General features: G+C 40.2%; 1 protein-coding gene across 3 annotated transcripts in view; it reads right to left on the bottom strand.

Moving 5' to 3' along the window:
• The window catches only part of chd1 (chromodomain helicase DNA binding protein 1), a 203,795-nt gene that overhangs the window by 14,151 nt on the left and 163,855 nt on the right, over positions 1-25,789 (bottom strand). For all 3 annotated transcript variants that reach the window (XM_041185542.1, XM_041185544.1, XM_041185545.1), the window contains 11 exons: positions 22,308-22,475; positions 20,906-21,063; positions 20,156-20,197; positions 19,859-19,986; positions 12,420-12,558; positions 10,566-10,716; positions 9,639-9,758; positions 7,173-7,307; positions 6,446-6,712; positions 3,959-4,090; positions 1,842-2,020 (listed from right to left, as the gene is read on the bottom strand). In XM_041185542.1, coding sequence (XP_041041476.1) covers positions 1,842-2,020; positions 3,959-4,090; positions 6,446-6,712; positions 7,173-7,307; positions 9,639-9,758; positions 10,566-10,716; positions 12,420-12,558; positions 19,859-19,986; positions 20,156-20,197; positions 20,906-21,063; positions 22,308-22,475 — 1,619 coding nt within the window. The remainder of the gene's footprint in view (positions 1-1,841; positions 2,021-3,958; positions 4,091-6,445; positions 6,713-7,172; positions 7,308-9,638; positions 9,759-10,565; positions 10,717-12,419; positions 12,559-19,858; positions 19,987-20,155; positions 20,198-20,905; positions 21,064-22,307; positions 22,476-25,789) is intronic.

The raw sequence follows: 25,789 nt of genomic DNA, 5'->3' as shown, positions 1-25,789 counted from the left end.
GATTGGGAAATGTTGATGTACAAAGGGACCTGGGTGTCCTTGTACATCAATCACTGAAAACAAGCATGCAGATGCAGTAAGCAGTTAAGAAGGCAAATTGTATGTTGGCCTTCATTGTGAGAGGACATGAGTACATGAACAAGGATGTCTTATTGCAGCTGTACAGGGCATTAGTGAGACTGCACCTGGAGTATTTTGTGCAGTTTTGGACTCCTTACTAAGAAAGGATATACCTGCCACAGAGAGAGTGCAGCGAAGGTTCACCAGACCGATCCCTGGGAATGCAGGATTGTCATATGAGAGATTGAGCTGACTAGTCTTGTATTCACTGGAGTTTACAAGAATGAGAGGGGATCTCATTGAAACGTATAAAATTCTGATAGGGATGGACAGAATGGATGCAGGGATGATGTTTCCTCTGGCTGGGGGGGTCTAGAACAAGGGGTCACAGGCTCAGGATATGGGGTAGGCCGTTTAGGACTGAGGTAACGAGAAACTTTTTCACTCAGAGGGTAGTGAACCTGTGGAATTCTCTACCAAAGAAAGTTGTGGTGGCCAAGTTACCGAATATATTTAAGAAGCAAGTAGATAGATTTCTGGACTCTGAAGGCATCAAGGGATATGGGGAGAACGAGCAGGATTATGGCATTGAGATGGAGGATCAGCGAAGATCATACTGAATAGCGCAGCAGGCTCGAAGGGCCGAATGACCTACTCATAATCCTATTTTCTCTGTTTCTATGCTTTCAGGAAACCAGACATCTCAAAGCATTTTAAGCCAAATTAAGTGCTTTTTGAAGTATAGTCACTGTTGTAGAGTGGGAACATCTTTGTTCATGAATAGGCAGCATGTTGTTTCCACTTCAACAAGTGTCATTTAAAAAATCCACTTTTAAGCAGCACTTTACTAAAAAATATAATATGACTTCAGACTTTGCGGGTTGTGCGGTCAACATAAGCACAATGCTTATTCTGTACTTATTAAATTGTCACCATTGAACAGATTTTGCTGTTTTCTTTTTTGATCATTGTCCCCAAGGATTATTACTTGTCTTGAACACCAAAACCTCTAACTTGTTTTCAAGATTTATGATGAAAACACTGCTATGACTGGGGAGGCCTGTGGGGCTCTGCTATAGTTACCCAGAAAAGTGAATACATTTCTTTCAGTGTTCAAAAGTGAATACATTACTTTCAGTGGAGTGGCAATTGAGTCAGTTTGCCACTCTGCTTCTATTTTCTTATCTTAAAATGAAACCGCTCCAATCTCACCCGAACTTCTGACTCAGGCTGGGCAAGATCACTCCAGCATAGCAGGTTCCCAGGACCTACAGTCGAGGGCAGCTCAGTCGACGGTTATTAAGCCACATTCCTTTCTTTACAGTACTAGCTACCTCAAACCAGTTAAGTTTAAAGGTCCAGCCACTTTAGCAAACCAGGGAGAAGGTAAGTACATAAAGTAAATGGGTAGGATTTGGTGTTGCAGGGTGAGGTCGGATTGAGGGGAGGAGGGTAGTCGGAGGGGCGTCCCATGGAGGCAATCGGGAGGATTTAGGGGGTTGGGAGGTTCCTGTGGGGGTTCGGGGGGGGACGGGACGGGACCATGGACATTGGGGTGGGGTCGGGGGGTAGCAATGGGGAAGTCCTGTGGGCAGTCCACATGGAGGTGTGGGGTACCCCACCAGATACACTGCCCCGGAGCTCAGAAGTTACAGGCATGGTGTATAACTTTATGAAACTCTCAATCTTAGCAGGAAACATTCATGTGATTTGTTTCCCATTGACTACTTAACTCTTTAGTTTTATGTAACGATTTTGAAGGAATGGCTGAAATTGCTTACTTTCTCCATTGTTTGATTTGTTCCGGATTTGAGTACTCTTTCAAACACTCAGTGATATGGTCTCCGATTTTAATCAGGCACTGCCTGGTATGCTCCAGCTGCTCCTTCTCTGAGAGGCCCTTCTCAGGCCTGTCCAACTGTTTCAATGCCGCCTTTACAGGTCTCATTCTTTCCTTACACTGAGAAAAAGCATAAGTAATAAGTAATAGTGACTGATTTGGAGCTATTGCAATGGTGGACAAGAAATAAAATTGCATTCCCATTGCTTATGTAATACAGGCATGTGACATGACAATAGCTATTTTAATACCGCACTTTCATATCTGTGACTCCCTTAAAGGGCGTCTGGCACTCATTTTCACATGTGTGACTCATTTAGTAAAAAGAGTGCAACACCTAAGGTTGACCTTGGACTTGCTATGAAACCAATTATCCCAAGAGGAACAGAGTACCCGTTGAGAACTGCTGCATATTCAGCTAGTAGAAACCTTCATGGAGTTGGTTCCCTGACCAGTTCCAAGTGCTTGTCCTCAAATAAGAGAGTCAAGCTAGGAGCGAGCTGACTCTTTTCTAATTAAAATCCATGAAGCAAGGAGGAAAATAAATTTGTATTGGGTGATTTCCACAAGGTTACACCTTGATAATAGTTTATTTGGGGCAGCATACATTTTTATTACTAACATCCTTTTCAAACAAAACTGGGATGGGGAAGCATCAAATTTCTTTGCAAGGAATAATTCAATCAACATACTCCATTCTGCTCTTTGTAGAAAGATATAGTTAATCAACTTTTGTACTTTGTAGTAAGCGAGAATGTCCTTTTGGATGCAGGTGTCTTGGGCTAGCTGCAATATTCTGTATTGAACTTGACAAAGGGAGTCAGCTCTTGTGTTTTTACTTGGTGCAGGCTTGAAATATTCTTGAAGTCCAAACGACATGGCAAAGTCGCAATTATTTCTACTACTAGCTGCCAATAGTAGAACCAGAGCACAGAAGGCCATTCAACCTATCTAGCCTGTGGCAGCTCTTTAAGTTATCCAATTACAAGGATAGTTTCACTGCACTGCTCATTTTCTAAAGCACTGCAGATTTTAACCTTTCAAGTTTATATCCTTTTTAAAAATTCATTCACAGGAAGTCAGTGTTGCTGGCTAGGCCAGTATTTGTTGCCCCAACCCTAAATGTCCTTGAGAAGGTGGTGGTAAGCCGCCTTCTTAAACCGCTGCAGTCTATCTGGCATAGATACACCACAGTGCTGTTAGGAGGGGAGTTTCAAATTTTTGACTCAGTGACAGTTAAGGAAAGGCGAGAGAGTTCCAAGTCAGTTTAGTTTTGAAAGTTACGAATGAATCTGCTTCCATTCCACCTTTCAAACAGTGTATTCTAGATCATAAATTGCTGTACATATAAAAATATCTCCACCCTCCCCCCACCCCACCTTCCCTATTTCTTTTATCAAATATATTTTTAAATTTATGTTTTCTGGTTATCAACCCTCTTGCCAATGGAAACAGTTTCTCCTGATTTGCTCTTCATAATTTTGATTGCCCCTATTAGGTCTCCCTTAACCTGCTCTACTCTAAGGAGAGCTGCTTCTTTCGTCTCTCCAAATAACTGAAGTTCCTCATCCCTGGTATTGTTCGAGTAAATCTCAGCTGCACCTCCTCCAAGAACTTGACATCCTTCCTGAAGTGTGGTGCCTGAATTGTGCACAATACTCCAGCTGAGACCTGATCATTGATTCACAAAGATTCAGCATCATGTCTTTGTTTTTGCACTATATGCCTGTATTTATAAGGCCAAGGGCCCCAGTTTTTAAAACTAGCTCATCAGCTTGTCCTATCACCTGCAGAGATTTTTCAAACGCTTCTAATATCAGTAATGCAAATTGCCAAGCTTGCTCCAATAACTAGCTGCAGTTGGAAACACAATTCCCACCAATTCAGTCAATCTCCAACTAAATAATAACAGAAATAAAAGGGAAAACATGTCTAAGGAAACAGAATCAAATTAACATTGCTCATGGCACAGTTAAGTGCTTTCATCTGGAACTCTAAGAAACAGCAAACTTTAATGTATCTTAAACATCAACAGAGGCCATCAATACTTATACTTACAATACTAAATGTGTTTTGATCAAGTTCTTCTGCCTCTTCTGTAATGGGAACAGGATCATTGCTTGCTGTAATATGAACTGGGACATCAGTCTTTTTAGGTTTCTCCTTCATCTCTGATTTCGTTTCAATTACCTACATCAACCAGTGACCCATTAGTGGCAGCATCAGTCAAAAGAGGAAAGCACCAAGTTCACGGAAATTACAGAACAAGAGGCTATTCAACCCTCACACACCTTATAGCAGAAATTGTTTTTCACCTGGAGCTATCAACTTTCATTTCCTTGCTCTTCCCTTGAATCACTTTATATTTTCCAAATACATCCAATTCTTTTCCACATTGGCCTGGATTTTATATTCAGCAGTGAAGCGATGGTGCTCATCGATGACCTCAAAGAAAGTTGACCACAAAGATCTAACCATCTCTGTGGTGTGGGTTTCCCCTTTCCTAATATTAATTTGAACCTGGCACCATGTCAAAGGAGTCTTTATGCATCCAGCCACAGTGACGTCCTCAAGTAGGATAAGCAACAGTCCCATTTAAGTATGCTCACAAGCAACAAAAGGAAGTTAAAGTGCTCGGATTACTTTTCATTTCCATTTAAATTTTAACAAGAGCGAATAAATAATTGAGAAATTCACAACAAACTTGAACTATCTAAACAAGCTTTTAAAAATATAAAACTTGGAAATATCAGAACGGAAAAATTTGACATCACACAAATATAAAATTAGTTTTTCCAGGGCCGGAGAGGTTCTTCTGTAATAATTGACTTAGTTCGCCATTAAAAATCCAATTACACCTCACTTAACAAGGTGCAATATTAAAGCGTAAAGGGGGAAGTTCAGTGATTTCTAATTTACTATAGACTGCAGTGACTTCAACAGCATACTCTAAAATAGCAGAGAAATATTGACAGCACCTTCTGGTTTTGTGCTTTTAACTGTGCACGTGCAAAGTCCAGAGCTTCTGTCAGCTTCATAATAATGATGGCAAATGCTGATAGTTTCACCAAAAAAATCTAAGCCTTTATTTTACAATCTGTGCGTTGCTACATCATTTGTAGTCATGCATTTCATAATGTAAGAACACTGGTGTTTTTCTGCCTCTTTTGTGGTACTTAAGTACTTTAACATTTTTCACAGTTTTGTCTGATTATCCCTCTATACTTATCATACGCTCTTTTGAACCTGAATTTCTTGAATACATGCACTGTCAGCCATTGATGCATCACCATTACTTTGCTACTGCTCTGTTGTTTGATCTGCCAATATTTCCAACCAACTGTATGTAAGACAGGTCCCTTTTTATCCTATTTAAATAACTCAAGTCCAGTTCAAAACCATTATCTTTGTTTTTTTTGCTATTCATTTACAATATAAACTGAATCAGGTTGTAATCATTATTTGCACGCATTCTCTGATCTTTTGGTTGTTTACTCCCCCTGCTTTGCTCCCAGAGCCACCCTTCATTGTTGACATCTAAAAGCCTGATTAAGAAAACAGTTCTGAATGTACCTGTAAAATATTTTCCCCATTTTCACCATAAACCTTTGTTTTAATTAGCCCAGTCTTCTTTAGGATAGTTAAAATCCACCATTATTGCAACCTTCTTACTGCTGTAAACTTTGATAAATTCTTATTCTAGTTCCTTTCAACAGTCTATATACCCCCATTATGGTAACAGATCCTTTATTATTTCTGAACTCAGTCTAGACAGGCTCCATCTCAGCACTATTACCAAGAAATTGTATTTCTTCAGCTGCAGTTGTGTCTTAAATTAATAAAGCCACCCCATTCTCTCTTCTTCATCTACTGAAAATTTTATTTAGATCCTGGTCCTTCCTCGGCTGAAGTCTAATTTCTGTCAAAGCTACGCTATCAAGTCCCTGCATTCTAATTAGCAACTCTAGTTCTTCAACTTTATTTCTACATTTACAAATAAACACTTCAACTACTATCCTTCTATAATCAATTTGCTTCTTTTTTCCTATCCTTCAGTATCCTCTTTAGCCTGTTACCTATTTGCCCTTTAAGGTGTGTCTCTCCTTACTCTCACTTGAGCTTTCTATGAGACTTTCCCTTTCACTGCAATTATTTTTAATCTCTCCCCAACCTTCAAACAAAGGCTCCAATATTTGTATCCCCTCCCTGCTAATCCATGCTATGTTACTCAGCTGCATACTATGACATGGAAATCAAGCTATGAAATTGTGTGGGTAATTCAAAATCTCCAAATCGTGGTAGCCATTTGGCGAAATTCCTACAATTCCACACCGTACTAAAGCTGCATCACTATATTTGGAGGAATAAAACACATGTAACACACTAGTATGTAATTCAACACAGCAAGCATAGGACTATTTTCTTCTATAAGTAGGATTTATTGAAATTTACTATTTAATGCAACTAATATTTAGAGTAAAATTTTGCACACATATCACGTGTATTCTGCATACATATCAACCATATTGTTAAATATAATTCTACCTTCTCTTCTTTTACTTCTTTATCTTTATAAATGGGTTCTTTATCCTTATCCTCCTTTTCTTTAATTTCTTTCTTGACATCTTTCTCTCTTGTTTCTTTCTTTTCATCCTTTTCTTTTTTGTCTTTTCTTGTTTCTTTTGGCTCTTTTTTGATTTCTTTCTCTTCAGCCTCTCTCTTAATTACAATTTCTTGCTCTACTTTCTCTTCATTTTCTTTTTCTGTTTTCAATTTCCTTTTGGTGGACTTTGTTCCTGCAGCAGCATCATCCTATAAGCAAAAGAAAGATAATTTAGTTCATCTAAAACTCTGCTGCCCATATCCTAAGCCCTACCACATCATGCTTACTTATCATCTCTGACCTTGCTAACCTACATTGACTTCTAGTCCCTGAAAAGCTTCCAATTTTAAATGATCATCGTTGTATTTAGTTATTTTCATAGCCTTGCCCATTTTTATCAGTCCATCGTTGAAGAGGACATCAAAGCTGCAGTCTTAGTTTAACTCAGCAGCGAGGATAGAGATGGAACGGGTGGTAAGAGTGCAGTGTTTCTGATATCAATCAAACAGGATAACTTTCATCTTACCAAAGCTTAGATGGAGGTTTGGGTTTGTCATGGGTGATGTCAGATAGTCAGTGTGGAATCAACAGTGGAGATGTAGCCATAAACCCAGGAAAAAATTTCCAGCTTAATTAAAAGTACAATGATCCAGTCGCAGCAATCCTCACCTTGATCTCTCCTTCTTCATCTGAACTTTTGACTGAGGGTGGTGGCGGTGATGAGTCACTTCTAACCTCTTCTATCTTAACAATTTTTACAGCTTTACTCCTTTTGTTCCTTGGCTTCCTTTTTTTCGAATTAGCCTTTTGAAAATAAAGCACAAAGCCAGTTTAAGCTAGTCGAGTTCAAAATGAATTCAACATATGCAAATGTAAAGAGCAAATGCTACTGTTTCACAATGATTAAATAAGTTATATAATCACATGGTGCTCCATGATTTTTGGAAATCACATTCTGTCCAATTTTTGATGAAACCTATAAATCAATCGCCTTGAATACATCCTGCAGCTGTTCACACAAAGTGACAGATTATACCTTTATATAGGAGGTTTACACATTGAAGTTTGTAAAATGGACACTGAGGCTTGTGTTTTCTATTTGCTTTCCTAATCACTTACTGTATTGGCTCACTAACTTTTCGTAGTTCAGGATGTAGCTATTGATTATTGATGGTCTATTGATCATATTGATCGTGTTATGAATGGTGTGAGAAAATTGCTTTTACCAAATATGTTAGGAGAAATTCTGGATACAAGCCAGAGAGGGATAAAAAGGGCTCTCCAAAAGCATCCAGTACACAGGTATACAGGTTCTCAGAAGAAAGGGAGAAAGAAAGAGAGAAGGGCAGAAACAGAAGAAAGTAGTTAGATCAGACCAGAATTAGCGATGTCTTGCGTCTGAGCTGTTCAGGTGAGTAAAGGCTGCATAAACTATCACCTGGCTGTTAAATATTCCTTTGCTACTTAATAACTCCTCTTAATTTGTTACACTGAAACTTCTGTCTGCCATCATTTTGTCTTGTCAAGAACTTGCATAAAGGTTCAAGTAATTTACAGAATCTTAAAAATTAGGCATGGTGTCCAATGGGCTCAATTTTAATTTCCTGTCAGGAGGGAGTGAAATCAGGCAAGGTGACTTACCAAACTGAGGTTGCTATGATCCACCCCTCCGACCTGAGTAGCAACTCGAATTGGCCAAAGCTTCCATTATAGGCAGAGGGACATTTAATTGAAATTAAAAAATTGCGGCTGTCATGAAGCTATTATTGTATGTAATATTTTGGAAAGTATTTTTATTTTAAAATAGAGGTTTAGTCTGCAGGTGTGTCTTAATTGGGTTAAAGCCAGCTAGTCTGGGTGCTTTGATGGGTACTAGTGTCGATATGGAAGAGAGATAACGTGCATCTACATTTTTTGAATAGAGCATTAAAGAAGTGTGGTGAAACTTAATGCCTATCTGGCAGATACCAAGCCATATGTTTATATTACTAATAAAATTGGTACTATGAAAGGGGTTTGATTGTTAAAAGGTGAAGTTCAAAGAGGCTGGTGAGACAATGAGAATTTGAATCAATCAGTGGTGGTAGGTATAACTTCAGAGTATTCGGGTGTGCAGAGCAGAGGCAATGTGAGATCAAAAGGCAGCTGCAAGCCTCCAACTGGCTCCACAGTGAAAGGACCTAATTTTGAATTTGTATGGTGAAAATGTTTTGCCTGATGTTTGGTCAAGTCTATGGTTGTTGTTGCTTGAATAGAGATTAGTTTGGGAGTTTGTTAAAAGTTGTGATAATAGCAATTTGTAGCCATGTGTATATATTTTAACCTGGGTAAATTAATAAAATGTTTCAATTAGTTTAATGTAAAGTCTCGAGAACTGGCGGTCTGATTCCTGAATTTAGAGTCACATCTCAAACATAACACTTAAAATTATAGGTTATGACAGTTGTTTAAAGTTTCCCTCTGGGAACTTTAAGTAACTCTGCTTTACCAACTGCATCAGTCATTACAGCAGCCTAATGACACAATCAATGTCATATTGCTGTTTTTGCTGCAACTCAGAGGGGAATGGGGGGGGGGGGTCTGCCTGGTGGTAAATGGAGAAATCTGTTAGGAGGCAGTAGAGTAGCCATTAAAGACCAAAACACTTTACAATTTTTACATTTTTGGAAGGATTCCTTGGAGGCCAGGGACAGCTGCTCCTCTGGTCCTTAACAGGAATACTCCCTCTCCATCCTAAATTTTCTTCTCCCTCTTCTGACTGGTAGCTGCTATACAACAACCCACTCTCATCAGAAATTGACTTGTAATCACACATCTAGCTCTACGGCATGGAAATCATGGAACAAAGCATCACATCTGTAAAGCTGCTCTTTCAATGTCAAAATGCTAGAATTATCTAACTAATACCATTGTGGGAGCACAAATTTTGCAGTGGCTTAAACAGGAGCCCCACCAACACAGGCCAATTAGAGATGGGCAATACATGCAGCCTCGCCTATCACCCACATCTCAAGAATGAATACGGATTTTCACTGATAATCACAACATCTATCACACCATCTTAGCACGCATCTAAAACAATGTATAAATCCATGTGGCAGAAAATAGTAAACACTAATACAATACATCATGTACCTCTGCAAGCCTCTGTGCCTCCTTCCTGGCCAGGTCTTTACTAAGTAATTTGATGAGGTAGTCAGCTCTGGTCTGCAATTGTTTGGCCTGAGGTTTCTTATCTGGGTCATCAGGCAAAATCTTAAGAAAGAAAATGTTGCTATTGTTAACAAAGGCAAGAGAATTTAATTATGTCCCCTACTGGAAATAGCAGAAACTAATTAGATAAAAGTTTCCCTTTGTTTCTACAATTCGTTGAAATTAAGATTATTCTGTTTTTAATGTGACTAACTACCTTCAAAGATGGCATCAAAATCAATTAAATTTATTGCAAGACTTCACTTTGTTCCAGCTATCCCTGTTTGACAGGGATAACAAAAGTTTTTTTTACATGAACATAAAATGGCCAATAGAAGCAGCATTAATCTTACAAGCTGCTGTGCTTTTATATTGCAGAACTGCTTTAGGTAGCTGATATGGCCAGAAAAAAATCATTTTTTTGTGCTGCAAGGCAATTTTAACAGCCAAAAAATAAACCCTATGGCTGACAGGCAGCAAAAGCGTGGCATAATTGGAAAACACAGACACAAAGTTGGTCAGTTTTCAACAAACTATCCCGAAACAAACTTATTTAGAAGCTGGAAACAAATGTGCTCAAATGGAAACTGAGATTTTATAAATATAAAGGGATATACAGATTACAAATACATAGGTTTGTAGCCAAACTTAGGGCCCAGACTAAGATGTCTTATGTCTACATTTTAGCGTCATAGTTGTACCACAGAAGAAATATTTAATTAAACACAAGTTTGATTTATAATGATGATCACTTAATTATAGTAATACATATCCAACTTTACAAGAGATCCAAATACTGTGAAAATTATTCTGACCTTTTGCATAATAATTTTGTTTGTAAACAATCAAGCCAAATGATCAATCATGTACCTTGTGCGTTAAATTGAGGTCAGGATCCATTTTAATCATTTCCCAGCTTCCATAGCCATACTCATAGATGCCTATTAAAAGATTTGAGTCATCTTCCTTGTTCCACTCCACATCAAAGTGAGCTGCTTTAGTGTGACATGGGATGGTGTATCTGTGGCAGGAAGAAAAATAAATACATGAAACTGCAGTTTAGCAACACCCTTTGTTTCTACTACCTAGCAATGTTAACCCATTACTTTTTTCCCTGTAAAGTACAAAATAACATCTGTAAAACTGCAATAAGTTACAGATCTACATTTTACTGTTCTTTTCGGGAAAAGCCAGGAATAATTCTTTATTGTGCATGTGGTTTATGAGCAGGGAACATGTGAGCCTCTACATTGTATTATCTCAATGTATTAAGAAAATTCCAAAACCGAGATCAACCTTACTATTTATATATTTTTTCCATTTGCTCTCAGGGTGTGGGTGACATTGGTGTGGCTGCAGGCATTGCCCATCCCTAGTCACCTTGAGAAGATAGTGGACCTTCTCTTTGAACCACTGCAGTCCATTCGGTCAAGGTATTCCCTGAATGGTATTAGGTATTGAGTTCTAGGATTTCGATGAAGGGACGGCCATGTATGTCCAAGTCAGAATGGTTTGTGACTTAGATGTGGCAGTGTTCACAACGCATTGGTGTTCCTGTTCTTCTCAGTGGTACAGATCATGGGGAGAGCAATATTGGGAAGGCTATATTTAATATCCATCTCAAGTTGCCCTAAGAAGATTCTAGTGGGTTTTCACAGCGCAGTCCATCTGGTGATGGTGGTTCCTCAATTTGAAACGAATTCCATGGGCAGAATTTTACGAGTCGGCAAGCGGGAGCGGGGCTTGCTCGCCGACGTGTAAAATGACACGCGGAGACATCGGGTGGAACTCCCGTCACTGCGCCTGATTTAAATTTTCAGGAAGGTGGAGGTGCAGCAAAATCAGCCAATTGAGGCCACTGACAGATCAATTAAAGTAATTAGTGCACCTGCCCGTCCAACCTTAAGGTTGGCGGGCAGACCAGGAGCCCCGGCAGGAAGTAGAAAAAGCACGAATCCTCATACACGGGCAGGATGAGGTTTCATGTAGGGTTTTAAAAATTTTAGTAAAGTTTTTATGAAAATTATGAACATGTCCCAACTCATGTGACATTGTCACATGGGGGGACATGTAAGGGAATTTTTTTTTCTATTTTTAATATTTTTGAACGTAGAGGCGATCTCCCTGAGGCAGCACTTAGCCTCAGGGAGATAAATACACTCTTTCGTGTGCATGCGCGAAAGAGCGCACTCTCGATTTTAGGCATCTCCCTCCGCTGCACAGGAAGTGCATAACGCTTCCCTGTGGACGTCACGCTGGGCGGGCCTTAATTGGCCTGCCCCCATAAAATGGCGCCCTGCCTCCGATCGGGGGTGCCGATTGGAAATGCGCCCGATTGCGCCCGCCCATTAGCTTCCCCCCCCAACGGGGGGAAATTTAGCTCCTTGTTTCATCTGTATTGCCTTCCACTTCCTCTCCTAGCAGTTAACAATACACGAGGGTTTTAATTCAATGGAACCAACACCTATGACATACTTTGTGATTTATGGATATGACACTAAATTATGAAATGAAACAAACAGGTTTTTTGTGACATCAATTTTTTTTGAGCTAATACTAACTAAGGCAGCACAATAAAATAGTTCACTGAATATTGCACGGGAATTTTTTTTTGTAAAGTGCAGTTTCTGAGAGACACATGATCACTGTTTAGGAATGTGAAGCACTGATAATTGAAGCAGTAATATTAATTCACTATAGTGTTTAAATAATAGAAAAACTTACTTCTTCCTGTCCTCTGGATCTGATGGAATGGATTTGTGCAAAGGTGCCAATTCCTCTTCATGAGCGATGACTAGCTTAGCATTCACCTGAACACCTGAGATTCGGAACGTTGGTCCCTTCACTTTACCACGTCTGGCAGCTATTTCAAAAACAACATTCAGACATTTTCACTGCTGATACAGAAAACATGCAAAATAAAATCTATTTCAAGAGTGAACACAATGGGTTGGATTTGCATGTTATAGAGATGGGTAGCGGGAGGTCAGGAAGCTTCCTTACCTAGTGCGCGCGCCTCGGTATAAAGTGCCTTGAAAACTGTGATTTTCATTTCAGGGGGTGGGGGTGGGGGCGGGGGAAGGATTAGGGTGCAGGCTGGAGTTGGGCCCACCACTCCTGGATGCAGATTGGAGCCAGCCACAGAGACTGTTGAGTGCTAAGGCAGACTGGTTAAAAGGCTCGCCTTAGTTCTCTGGGACCTAGTCCCAGTTGCTTTGTTTAATATTCGTCCCTTCTGCCCTCACCATTAGCAGCCCCCCTCCCCCCACCCCCACTTCCAATTGCCCTCATACCCTCCATGCCAACCTACACAACTCCACCCAACCCCAATGGCCCCTCATACTCTCTATGCTAACTCACTGCACTTCCATGACCATTCACCCAGTGTACATCTGAAACCTATGTTAATGATGGCATGTGTGGAAATGCTTTAAAAACAGCCATTCATCATTTTTTTAAAAGAAACAGCTGTTACTAAAACCGTATAAAAGTGCCAATCAACCAGACATCTAAAGCATCAACAACAGAAACTATAAGCACTTGACATCACTTTATCTTATACAAATAACCATTCAGCCAAAGGCCAAATAGATCTAGGAAAAAAGCTGTCAATCAAGCAATGCATTCCCTTGTGTGCATCTGTTTCAACAAACTAATGAAAGGCTGGGCTCTCAGCCAAACATGCATAATGGGATGTCAAGTGCTTACAGTTTCTGCTATTGGTATTTTAAAGGACTGGTTGATTGACAATTCCATATGGTTGTAGTAAGAGCAGATTTTGAAAGTTATGAATGGCCATTCTTATAAGCTTTTCCACACATGCCACTGTTAGTAGTGTCCATTAGTTCTGTACAGTGTGTATACTGGGTGAACGGGCATGGAAGTGTTATGAGTTGGCATGGAAGCTATGAGGGATCACAGGGGAATGGCTGGGTGGAGGGGCATGGGTTGGCTTGGAGGGTGTTAGGGACCATTGTGGGTGTGGAGGGGCATGCATTGGCATGGGGGCATGGGCAAGACCGTTTGAAGTTATTTTCAAAAGGTTCCCTCATCAAGACTATGGTTCGTGTCTTCTCTGAGGGGCTGTGAACTGCGAATCATCCAGAAGCTGACCCAATTCAACGAAAATTGTGGGGTCTAGGAGATGCCTACCTTCGTAATGGAGTGGGACAGGTCAAGAGTGCAGTTTCTCCTGCATGGACGAAAACTGGGGCGCCGGGAATCCAAGAATTGGGTGCCATTCGTCAAAGGCACTCCAGCTCAATATCCAGGCTGAGTTGTATTTAAGGAGGAAAGAGCTTCCTGCATAGTTGAAGGGCAGCAACAGACTAGCAATAGCAAAAAGCCCAATAATTGATTTGATTATATACTTTCAGCCTTGAATATGAAATTAAGGAAGTTTGGCCTTAGCTGCTCTTTACCAGTTCTTGGCCAGGCTGCTTGGTGTATAAGGTGAGGGTAGCAGTATGGATAGAAACTAGAGATTTGTTACATTTGCTTTGAAGTCAGATGAGGAACAGGAAGAAGTGATGAATGAGGGGAAAAAAGCCTGCTGTTGCTTCCTAATTTATTCTCCGGACATGGGCATTGCTAGCATTTATTGCTCATCCCTGGTTGCTTGAGGTAGTGGGGTTAAATCACTGCCGTCTTGAAGCTATCAACTTCATAATTTAAATGGCAATTGATGCCAATAGGTTAAACTGATGGAATCACTAGGTTCTAAACTCAAACACTCCCAGCTACTAGAAAATGCTGCATTTTCAGTTCTTAATTTTTGAAAGGGCTTTTCCAAAGCAGGGAAAAACCAAACTCAAAATGCGCAAATTAAATGGTAGAAATTGCAAGCCAAAATCAGCAACAACCCTTTAATCCAAGTGAAATCAATATATTTTAAAAACAAGCTGAACCGAGTTGCCAGTCATCTGCTCCAAGTAAGGAGGACACCACTGGAAAAGAAAATAAAACACCAGCAACATGTAGAACATGGCAGTCCTGATCCCTTCAAGATCACAGAACAGGAGAAAGTATTAAGGTGCCTGAAACGTGGCAAAGCAGGGGGATGTGACAACATCGCACAGAATTCCCGAAACAACTTGGCTCCTGCACTCATCCCTGGCTGACTCAGTTATACACAAGAATCAGCAGCTGAAAATCACTCCCAAAGGTGTGGAGCCTGGCAAAAATCACTGCCATTCAAAAACCTGGGAAAGATCTTACTTTGGTGGCAAGCTTTCCCTGCAGGAATCCACTTGTCACATCCTGACAATCAGATAAAGTATGCATTGATGCATACTCGGTTTTCTGCCAGCCAGCCAGCCAATCTTCCATCCATGCTAGTATGTAACCCTACACCATGAACTTTTATTTTCCGCAGTGGTCTGTGCTGGGGCCTCAACTTTTTATAACTTATCTCAATGACTTAGATGAGGGGAGTGAAGGCATGGTAGCTAAGTTTACATATGACACAAAGTTAAAACATAAGAAATAGGAACAGGAGCAGACCATTAGGCCTCTCAAGCCTGCTCTGCCATTCAGTAAGATCATGGCTGATCTTCTTGTGTTTCAATTTCCACGTTCCCATCTAACCCCAATAACCTTTGAGTCTCTTGCCTAACAAGAATCTATCTACCTCTGCCTTAAAAATATTCAATGACTCTGCCTCCACCACCTTCTGAGGCAGAGAATTCCAAAGTTGCACAACCCTCAGAGAAATTTTTTTTCCTCATCTCTGTCCTAAAAAGGCGACCCTTAATTTTAAAACAGTGCCCATTAGTTCTGGACTCACCCACAAGAGGAAACATCCTTTCCACGTCCACCTTTTAAGGCCGTTCAGGATCTTGCACACTTCAATCAAATCACCCCTCACTCTTCTGAACTCCAGTGGAAACAAGCCCGGTCTGTCTAACCTTTCCTCATAAGACAACCCACTCATTCCAAGTATCAATTTAGTAAACTTCCTTTGAACCGCCTCCAATGCATTTACACCCTTCCTTAAATAAGGGAGGTCAAAATTGCACAGTGTTCGAAGTGCAGTCTCATCAATGCTCTGTATAACTCAAACATAACATCCTTACTTTTGTGTTCAATGCCTCTCATAATAAAGGAAAGCATTCCATTAGCCTTCTTAACTACTTGCTGCACCTGCATACTAACGTTTTGTGACTCACGCGCTAGAACACCTAGATCCCTCTGCACCTCAGAATTATGCAGCCGTTCTCCATTTAAGTAATAGTCTGCTTTTACATTAAACTCCATTTGCTAGATCTTTGCCCACTCACTCAACCTATCTATATCCATCTGCAACCTCATGTCCTCTTCACAACATACTTTCCTACCTATCTTTATGTCATCTGCAAATTTAGCTGCCATGCCTTCACTCCCCTCATCTAAGTCATTGTTTTAAATCATAAAAAGTTGAGGCCCCAGTACAGATCCCTGTGGGACTCCACTCGTCACATCCTGCCAATCAGAAGGAGACCCATTTATGCATACTCTCTTCCTTCTGCCAGCTAGCCAATCCATGTTAATATGTCACCCCCTTCTCCATGCGCTTTTATTTTGTGTAATAATTTTTGATGATCTTTGATAAATGCCATCTGGAAATCCGTACACCTACAGGCTCCCCTTTATCCACTGTGCATGTTATTCCTTCAAAAAAACTCCAATAAAGTGGTTAAATATGATTTTCCTTTCACAAAACCACGATGACTTTCCCCAATTGCTTTGAGCTCTTTTAAATGCCCAGCTATTGCTTCCTTAATGATCGATTCTAATAATTCCCCACAACAGATATCAAGCTAACTGGCCTATAGTTTCCTGTTTCCTGCCTGCCTCCCTTCTTGAATAGAGGGAATATATTTGCTACTTTCCAATCTGATGGAACCTTTCCAGAATCCAGCAAATTTTGGAAAATTAACACCAGCGCATCGACTACCTCATTAGCCGCCGCTTTTAAGACCCTAGGATGTAGTCCATCGGGACCTGGAGACTTTCCAACCCACAGCTCCATCAATTTGCTCATTACTGTTTCTCAAGTGATTTCAATTTCACCAAGTTCCTTTCTCCAGTTCACCTCTTGATTTGCAGCTATTACTGGAATGTTTTTTGTATCCTCTATAGTGAACACAGAAATAAAATATTTGTTCATCTCTTCCCCATTTCCTTATTATCTACTATTAACTTCCCACTGACACTCTCTAGAGGACCAACATGCACTTTACTTACTCTTTTCCTTTTTAAATACACGTAGAGACTCTTGCTATCCGTTTTTACATTTCTAGCTAGCTTCCACTCATACTCTAATTTCTTTCTCCCGATTAACCTTTTAATCATTCTCTGCCATTCTTTATATTCTGTCCAATCATCTGTCCTGCCACTCACCTGTGTGAAGTTGTATGCTTTTTCCTTAAATTTGATGCTTTCCTTAACTTTTTTTAGTAAACCACGGATGTTGGGTCCTCCCCTTCGAATTTTTCTTTATAGTAGGTATGTGCTTATTCTGAATACTATGAAATATCCCCTTAAATGTTTGCCACTGCTTCTGTACTGATCTATCCTCTCGCCTAGTTTCCCAGTTCACTTCAGCCAACTCAGTTATCATCCCTACATAGTTGCCTTTATTTAAGTTTAAGATACTAGTCTTAGGCCCACTCTTCTCCCTTTCAAACTGGATGCAAAATTCAATCATATTGTGGTCGCTGCTACCTAGGGGTGCCTTTACTCTGAGGTCATTAATTAACCATCACAATACTAAGTCTAACATAACCTGCTCTCTGGCTGGTTCAGGATGTGCTGCTCTAAAAAACTCTCTCGAAAGCATTCTAAGAACTCCTCAACCAGGCTACTACTGCCAATCTGATTTTTCCAGTTTATGTGCAGATTAAAATTACCCATAATTATTGCCATCCCTTTATCACAAGCGCACAATATTTTTTCTTGAATACTTTTGTCCTACACTGTGGCTACTGATAGGAGGCCTGTAGATCACACCCACTAATGACTTTTTTCCCCCTACTATTCCTCATCTCCACCCAAACCGATTCTACATCCTGGTCTCCTGAAGCAAGGTCATCTCTAACTATTGCAACAATGCCCCCTGATTAACAGTGCTACCCCTCGACCTTTACCTAGTTTCCTATTCTTCTTGAATGTCATGTACTCCTCAATATTAAGGACCCAATCTTTGTCGTCTTGCAGCCACATCTCCGTAATTGCTATCAGATCATATATATTTACTTCAATGTGGGCCATCAATTCATTTACTTTGTTATGAATGCTACGTGCATTCAGATAGAGAGCCTTCAGTTTAGTCTTTTTGTTACCTTTGTAATATTTAGACTTTTGACTGTTGATGTATTCTTAGGTTTTTACTCTGTCCCTTCCTGCTATTCTCTGACCCTCATTTCTTATATTACTATTTTGCTCTCCTGTCTTGACTCTATGCCTTTAATTGCTACCTTGAGGTAGGAATGCTTGTTGTGAAAAAGACATAAGGAGTTTGCAGATGGATATAGATAGGTTGAGTGTCTGGGCAAAAATCTGGCAGCTGGAGTATGATGTGGGAAAATGTGAAGTTGTCCACCTTTGCAAGAAGAATAAAAAAGCTGAGTATTACTTAAATGGAAAACAGCTGCAAAATTCCGAGATGCAGAGGGATCTTAGTGTTCTAGTGCAGGAGTCACAAAAAGTTAGTATGCAGGTACAGCAAGTAATTAAGAAGGCTAATGGAATGCTATCCTTTATTACGAGAGGAATTGAACATATAAGTAAAGATGTTATGCTTCAGTTATACAGGGCATTGGTGAGACAACAGCTCGAATATTGTGCGCAGTTTTGGTGTCCTTATTTAAGGAAGGATGTAAATGTGTTGGAGGTTGCTCAGAGGAGGTTTACTAGATTGATATCTGAATGAGCAGGATGTCTTATGAGGAAAGGTTGGACAGGCTGGGCTTGTTTCCATTGGAGTTTAGAAGAGTGAGGAGTGACTTGATTCAAGTATATAAGATCCTGATTGGTCTTGACAAGATGGATGTGGAAAGGATGTTTCCTCTTGTGGATGTGGGGCACTGTTTTAAAATTAGGTGTCACCCTTTTGGGACAGAGATTTTTTTCTCAGAGGGTTGCATGACTTTGGAACATTCTGCCTCAGAAGGTTGTGCAAGTGGGGTCACTGAAAATTTATATTGCAGAGGTAGAAGATTCCCTTGTCGAGTATCTAAGGTTATCGGGGGTGGATGGGAATGTGGAACTCGAAACACAAACAGATCAGCCACGATCTTATTGAACGGTGGAGCAGGCTCGAGGGGCCATGTGGCCTACTTCTGCTCCAATTTGATATGTTCGTAATGCATATCTCCGGAAGTAGAGACCATACTTAATGTCGACTAAGCTGGTTTCTGTTAAGGGCGTAGCAAATCTGATTATCAAAAATCATGTTTTAATTGGAATGCAATGAAAAGGCAAATAAAGGCCACAATATGGAGTTACAAGTGTGTATCACATTGAACAGCCTGCAAAGAAGGAAAACCTGAGAATGAGGGAATTTAGTAATAATTAATGTTTATCCACAAAAGATTTTCCTTACAATACTTGTATTCATATTCTCCCTAGGCAGCTCTACTGCAACATTAGTAAGCAGGATGTGCTTTTTTATAGCACATGAGATAAGGATGTCCCAAAGGCAATGAAAATTTTTTTTGAAACAGAGCAATTGTAATGTAGAAAATGTGGCAGCCAATTTGTGCAAAGAAAGCACTCAAAAAGCAGCAATGTTACAATGACCAGATAATTTATTATGGTGGCATTAGTTCAGGGATAAATCTTGGCAAGGGCATAGGGGATAACTCCCCTGCGCTTCTTTGAAAGAGAGTCAATTTAATATCCTCTCGAAGGTGGGGGACTCAATTTAAAGTCTCATCTAAGACAGCATTTCCAATGATGTAGCACTAACTCAGTCCCACACTGAAGTGTCAGCATAGATTCGGAATGAGACTTGAGCCCATAACCTTATGATTCAGAGGTGAGATTGCTAGCCCCTGAGTTGCGGTTGACATAGTAACATTTATACTTTGTTCAAGTTTATTATATGTACAATTCAGTATTACTATTTCACCTTTCTGTCCATATCAATAATTCTGGAAAAGTTATGAACTATAAATGTGTACCTGTCTTCTCCTGTCCCGTGGACTCTCGTAGAGCTTTAATACAACCGTTATGTACCATCTCTCCTAACCGCCTGAGGTCCACCTCCGACTTATCTACCAATTCAGCATCTCGTGCAATCGCTTCTAATCTGTAAAGCAAAATCCAATAGGTTACAGCAGACAACAATTTTGGCTATAACTTTGCAACTATTACACTGTTTTGACATTGGGAGAAAAATATATGGTTCAAATTCAGGATCGGTTATTCCATATTCTCTGCTCCAAATTGTACACAAACTGCATTTAAATGAAGCATACCTTTCCAGAGGTCCACCAAACTTCTTGTAACTCTTGATAAACCTAATAAACACAAAATAGTACTTAAGTGCTTTTTGAACTAATAATTGTATTAAAATGAATCAAGCTCTAAATCGTAACAATTCGCAAGTAACCCAATTTATACAAAACAAAAATTCAAAAACACTAATTTGCAAACTGTGATAAAGAAACAAGTGACACCATACCATTCACTGCCATATTCGTTCGTGTCGCTAAAAACTAAATGCAAGTGAGTAAAATATGCTATTAAAAAAGTGATTCTTTACCATTTATTAGCAGACCTTCCATGGTGTCAATCACATTAAGCCAGATCATTTATGGTTTAATAAGGGCAGGAGTGTCACATATTATTCACAATGTATTATTCTAAAACAATTAAACAGTGTGCTTTTAATCCAAATCGTTGCCAACACAAGACTTGGGACAACGGTATTTAGTTTTTGTTTGGCCAAGAAACATGGCAGATTGGAATGTAATTATTCATTTCAGATGAGTAGCATCTGGCATTTTAGATTGTGATGCACCTGTAACAAGGTGAGATGACTGGGCCAGCTAACAGTTTTTTAATGCAATAAATATAGATACATATTTCTTCTAAACTCCAAACTATTAACATTTTATGAAAGAAGCTTTATAATTCTGTAGATAAAAGTAATTAAGTTGACACGATGAAATAGGATGAGTTGTTCCATTGCATAACTTAGTATAATTTATATTTTATAAACATACCTGCGAATTTCAGCATCACTAAAACCTTTAATATTTTCACGAGGAATTGTTCGAGGTCTCCCACGTTTTTTGGGACGCTTCCCTTCAGAAACTGAGTCACTGTCCGACTCTGAAGAACGCCTCCTCCTGCGCCTCCCTTCACTTCCATTAAAACTAACCTAAAGTTCAGAAAGTAACATGATCAAAATTCTAATACCACATTCCACCTTCTCACAGGCAAAGTGCTTTAGCAGTAACTGAATAAACGATACAAACGCCACCAAAAATATTTAAGACTCATGAATTGTTTTCTTCACCCATTCTGAAAAATAGGCTACGATCCAACTTCCCACATAAGCCAAAGAGAATATTTTAATGGAAGTGTCATTTGACTTGCTGTTCAAGGATGCAACAATTGACAAAAAGCAGTAAAAGCGGACCTGTTATTGCAATATATATACATTAGCCACAGGATGGCAGCAGTGTACTTTAATATTAATGTAAGTTTTATTTTGGGGTTTTTACTGTATCGAAAGATATTCCTGCAATTGACCTGTATGAATACTCATTCGGCTTGCCTTTAAGAGGACTAATCTATCTTTCTGGTGTTGTCCTGCTCGATTTCTACCTATGTCACTGTGCTTAGGGATAGTGCCATTTAGTGGGTCCAAATGAGTAACGAAACTAGATGTCCACAGGAAAAAGTAACATTTATATAGCACCTTTCATTAAGAAAAATATTTGCAATGTTTCATGGAGGCATAATTTAGCCCCCTTTCAGCATTTCAAAGGGACTGTTCTCTCTGCAATACCCTCGACCGTCCCCCCACGTGCGCTCGCCACACCCTGACTCCAAACACCTTCCCATGCAAGTGCAGGCGCACTTTCATCTTCCCACCATTCCTTCCCAAACATCCTTTCAGGTGAAACAATTTATTTGTACTTCTTCCAATTTAGTATACTGCATTCACTTTTCACAACATGGTCGCCTCTACATAGGGGAGATCAAATGCCATTTGGGTTATCACTTTGTTGAACATCTCTGTTCAGCCCACAAGCATGACACTGAACTTAGTCACTTGCCACTTCGAATTCTTCATCTCACTATGACCTTTCTGTCCTTGACTTCCTACGCTTTTTCAATAAAACTCAAGAAGCAATTTTAGAACTACAAGTATTGTTTAATGCCTTACGGCTTTAACACTGAATCTAACCAGCGCTCCCATTATCAGCATCTGTCTGAGAAAACGTAGGGTGGCTGCACCAGAATCACTGAGAGTGGAGGACGTGTGGGCTGGTACTTGGGGTAGTCCACACCCCTGGGTTTATCCAACTTTTGCTGCCTCATTCCCAGACCTCTGGGAGCTTTGCTCAGTGCCAAAATTTCCATGCTTGGTCCCTAACCCTCCACTCTAACACTTACCTGTTTGGCACAGTTGCGCATTCGAGGAAGTAAGTAGATCTCTTGAAGTTCCTTCTGTCGTTCTTCTTCTTCCATCCTTCTTCGTTGAGCTTCAGGAATAATGTCATCCCAGTCCTTGATATTCCGCTGAGGTTCAAGGTCATCGTCCATTGTGGAAAAATTTGCCACCTATGATGAGAAGCAGAAAAATTCCAGAATGCATTCTACAAGAGCTCACAGGACAAAGTTAGGGAAGGGAAAATTAATACATTGAAAACTAAACTAGGAAACAGTTAAACCTATGGATAAAATTAAACAGTAAATTTTAGGCCACAATGATTACTGTGTGACACAGGAGGGATATTTGCAGCCCTAATTCCCTTCTGCATTGGCACCTTGGCAAACTGGCTGCTGCATTGGCCTCTAGCTCTTCTGGGCTTGACAATGGGTGGTCAGCTGAGCTGCGATCCAGTGCTACCCTCTCTCCTTTCATTACATAAATATATGAAGTTGAAAAATCTTTTGGAAGGAACAAGTAAGTAGTTAGATTCCCTGCCCTACAAAGAGACAACTTAACTGCTGCACACAGCTTTCTTGCTGTAACTTGTACATATTATTGGTTAGGTTGCAGTTACAACATTGTGTCTGATTTGGGCAGCTTAAAATCAAACAAGAGTGATCACCTAGAAAACCAAGGGGCAACTTCTTATACGCTGCAGGCAACTTTTCCTGAATTCAGTGCAACCGAGATGGGCTCTCTCTTATCTTTCAACTGCACTTCTGGGCACCCCAAAAAATAAAACAAATAACTTTACTCACTAAACTTCCTTAGCCTTTGCCATTTGGCGTTACAGGTTTGCTACTGTTGTCAAAGCCAACACTTACCTCATTTTTGCACTTGCAGTTCTCTGGTAAATTACTGCTCTTAAAGAGGTGGATAATATGAAGAAATGGTAAAGGGTAGTGGGGATTGTATATAGAGCCCCAAACTGTAGCGGTGATGTTAGGAATGACATTAAACAGGAAATTAGAGACGCATGCAATAAAGGAACATCTGTAATTATGGATGACTTTAATATGCATATAGATTGGGCAAATCAAATTAGTAACATTACCGTAGAGGAGGAATTCCTGGAGTGTATGCGGGATGTTTTTCTGGACCAATACATTGAGGAACCAACAAGAGAACAGGCCATCCTCGGCTGGGTATTGTGTAATGAGAAAGGAATAATTGGAAACCTAGTTGTGTGTGGCCCCTTGGGGATGAGCGACCATAATATGATAGAATTCTTCTCAAGTTGGACAGTGACGTAGTTGATTCAGAAACTTGGGTCCTGAATCTTAATAAAGGAAACTACAATGGTATGAGGCGCGAGTTGGCTATGATGGATTGGGAAATGTCATCTAAAGGGTTGATGATGGATGGGCAATGGCAAACATTCAAAGAGTGCATGGGTGAACTGCAACAATTGTTTATTCCTGTCTGGTGCAAAAGTAAAACAGGAAAGGTGGCCAAACCATGGATTACAAGGGAAATTACAGATAGTATTAGATGCAAGGAAGAGGCATTCGTATTGGCCAGAAAAAAACAACAGACCTGAGGATTGGGAGCAGTTTAGAATTCAGCAAAGGAGGACAAAGGGATTGATTAAGAAGGGGAAAATAGAGTACGAGAGTAAGCTTGCAGGGAACATAAAAACTGACTGTAAAAGTTTCTGTAGGTATATGAAGAGAAGAAGATTGGTGAAAACAAACGTGGGTCCCTTACAGTCAGAAACAGGGGAATTTATAATGGGGAACAAAGAAATGGCTGACCAACTAAATACATACTTTGGTTCTGTCTTCACAAAGGAGGACACAAATAACATACCAGAAATGTTGGGGAACACAGGGTTTAGTAAGAGGGAGGAACTGAAAGAAATCAGTATTAGTAAGGAAATGGTGTTGGGGAAATTGATGGGATTAAAGGCCGATAAATCCCCAGGGCCTGATAATCTACATCCCAGAGTACTTAAGGAAGTGGCCCTAGAAATAGTGGATGCATTGCTGGTCATCTTTCAAGATTCTATAGACTCTGAAACAGTTCCTACAGATTGGAGGGTAGCTAATGTAACCCCACTATTTAAAAAGGGAGGTAGAGAGAAAACAGGGAATTATAGACCAGTCAGCCTGACGTCGGTAGTGGGGAAAATTCTAGAGTCCATTATAAAAGATTTAATAGCTGAGCACATGGAAAACAATGGCAGAATCGGACAGAGTCAGCATGCTTGACAAATCTACTGGAATTTTTCCAAGGATGTAACCAGTAGAGTTGATGAGGGGGAGCCAGTGGATGTGGTTTATCTGGACTTTCAGAAGGCTTTCGACAAAGTCCCACAAAAGAGATTGGCATGTAAAATTAAAGCACATGGGATTGGGAGTAGTGTATTGAGATGGATAGAAAACTGGTTGGCAGACAGGGAACAAAGAGTAGGAATAAACGGGTCTTTTTCCGAATGGCAGGCAGTGACTAGTGGGGTACCACAGGGATTGGTGCTGGGACCCCAGTTATTCACAATATATATAAATGATTTAGATGAGAGAATTAAATGTAATATCTCCAAATATGCAGATGACACTAAGCTGGGTGGGAGGGTGAGCAGTGAGGAGGATGCAGAGATGACATCAGTGTGATTTGGACAAGCTGAGTGAGTGGGAAAATGCATGGCAGATGCAGTATAATGCGGATAAATGTGAGGTTATCCATTTTGGTAGCAAAAACAGGAAGGCAGATTATTATCTGAATGGCTATAAATTGAGAGAGGGGCATGTGCAACAAGACCTGGATATCCTTGTACACCAGTCACTGAAAGGTAAGCATGCAGGTGCAGCAGGCAGTAAAGCAGGCAAATGGTATGTTGGCCTTCATAGCCAGAGGATTCAAGTACAGGAACAGGGATGTCTTGCTGCAATTGTACAGGGCCTTGGTGAGACCACATCTGGAATAGTGTGTGCAGTTTTGGTTTCCTTATCTGAGGAAGGATGTACTTGCTATAGAAGGACTGCAGCAAAGGTTTACCAGACTGATTCCTGGGATCGCGGGACTGACATATGAGGAGAGATTGAGTCAATTAGGATTATATTTGCTGGAGTTCAGAAGAATGAGGGGGGGGAATCTCATAGACACCTATAAAATTCTTACAGGAATAAATAGGGTAGATGCAGGAAGGATGTTCCCGATGGTGGGGGAGTCCAGAACCAGGGGGTCACAGTCTGAGGATATGGGGTAGACCATTTAGGACTGAGATGAGGAGAAATGTCTTCACCCAGAGAGTGGTGAGCCTGTGGAATTCATTACCACAGAAAGTAGTTGAGACCAAAACATTGTATGTTTTCAAGAAGGAGTTCGATATAGCTCTAGGGGCGAAAGGGATCAAAGGGTATGGGGAGAAAGCAGGAGCAGGCTACTGAGTTGGATGATCAGCCATGATCATAATGAATGGCGGAGCAGGCTCCTAGGGCCA

This window comes from Carcharodon carcharias, chromosome 4 (genome assembly GCF_017639515.1).
Source record: "Carcharodon carcharias isolate sCarCar2 chromosome 4, sCarCar2.pri, whole genome shotgun sequence".
In the NCBI taxonomy this organism is placed as follows: domain Eukaryota; kingdom Metazoa; phylum Chordata; class Chondrichthyes; order Lamniformes; family Lamnidae; genus Carcharodon; species Carcharodon carcharias.
This window is presented reverse-complemented; position numbering and strand designations above follow the sequence as displayed.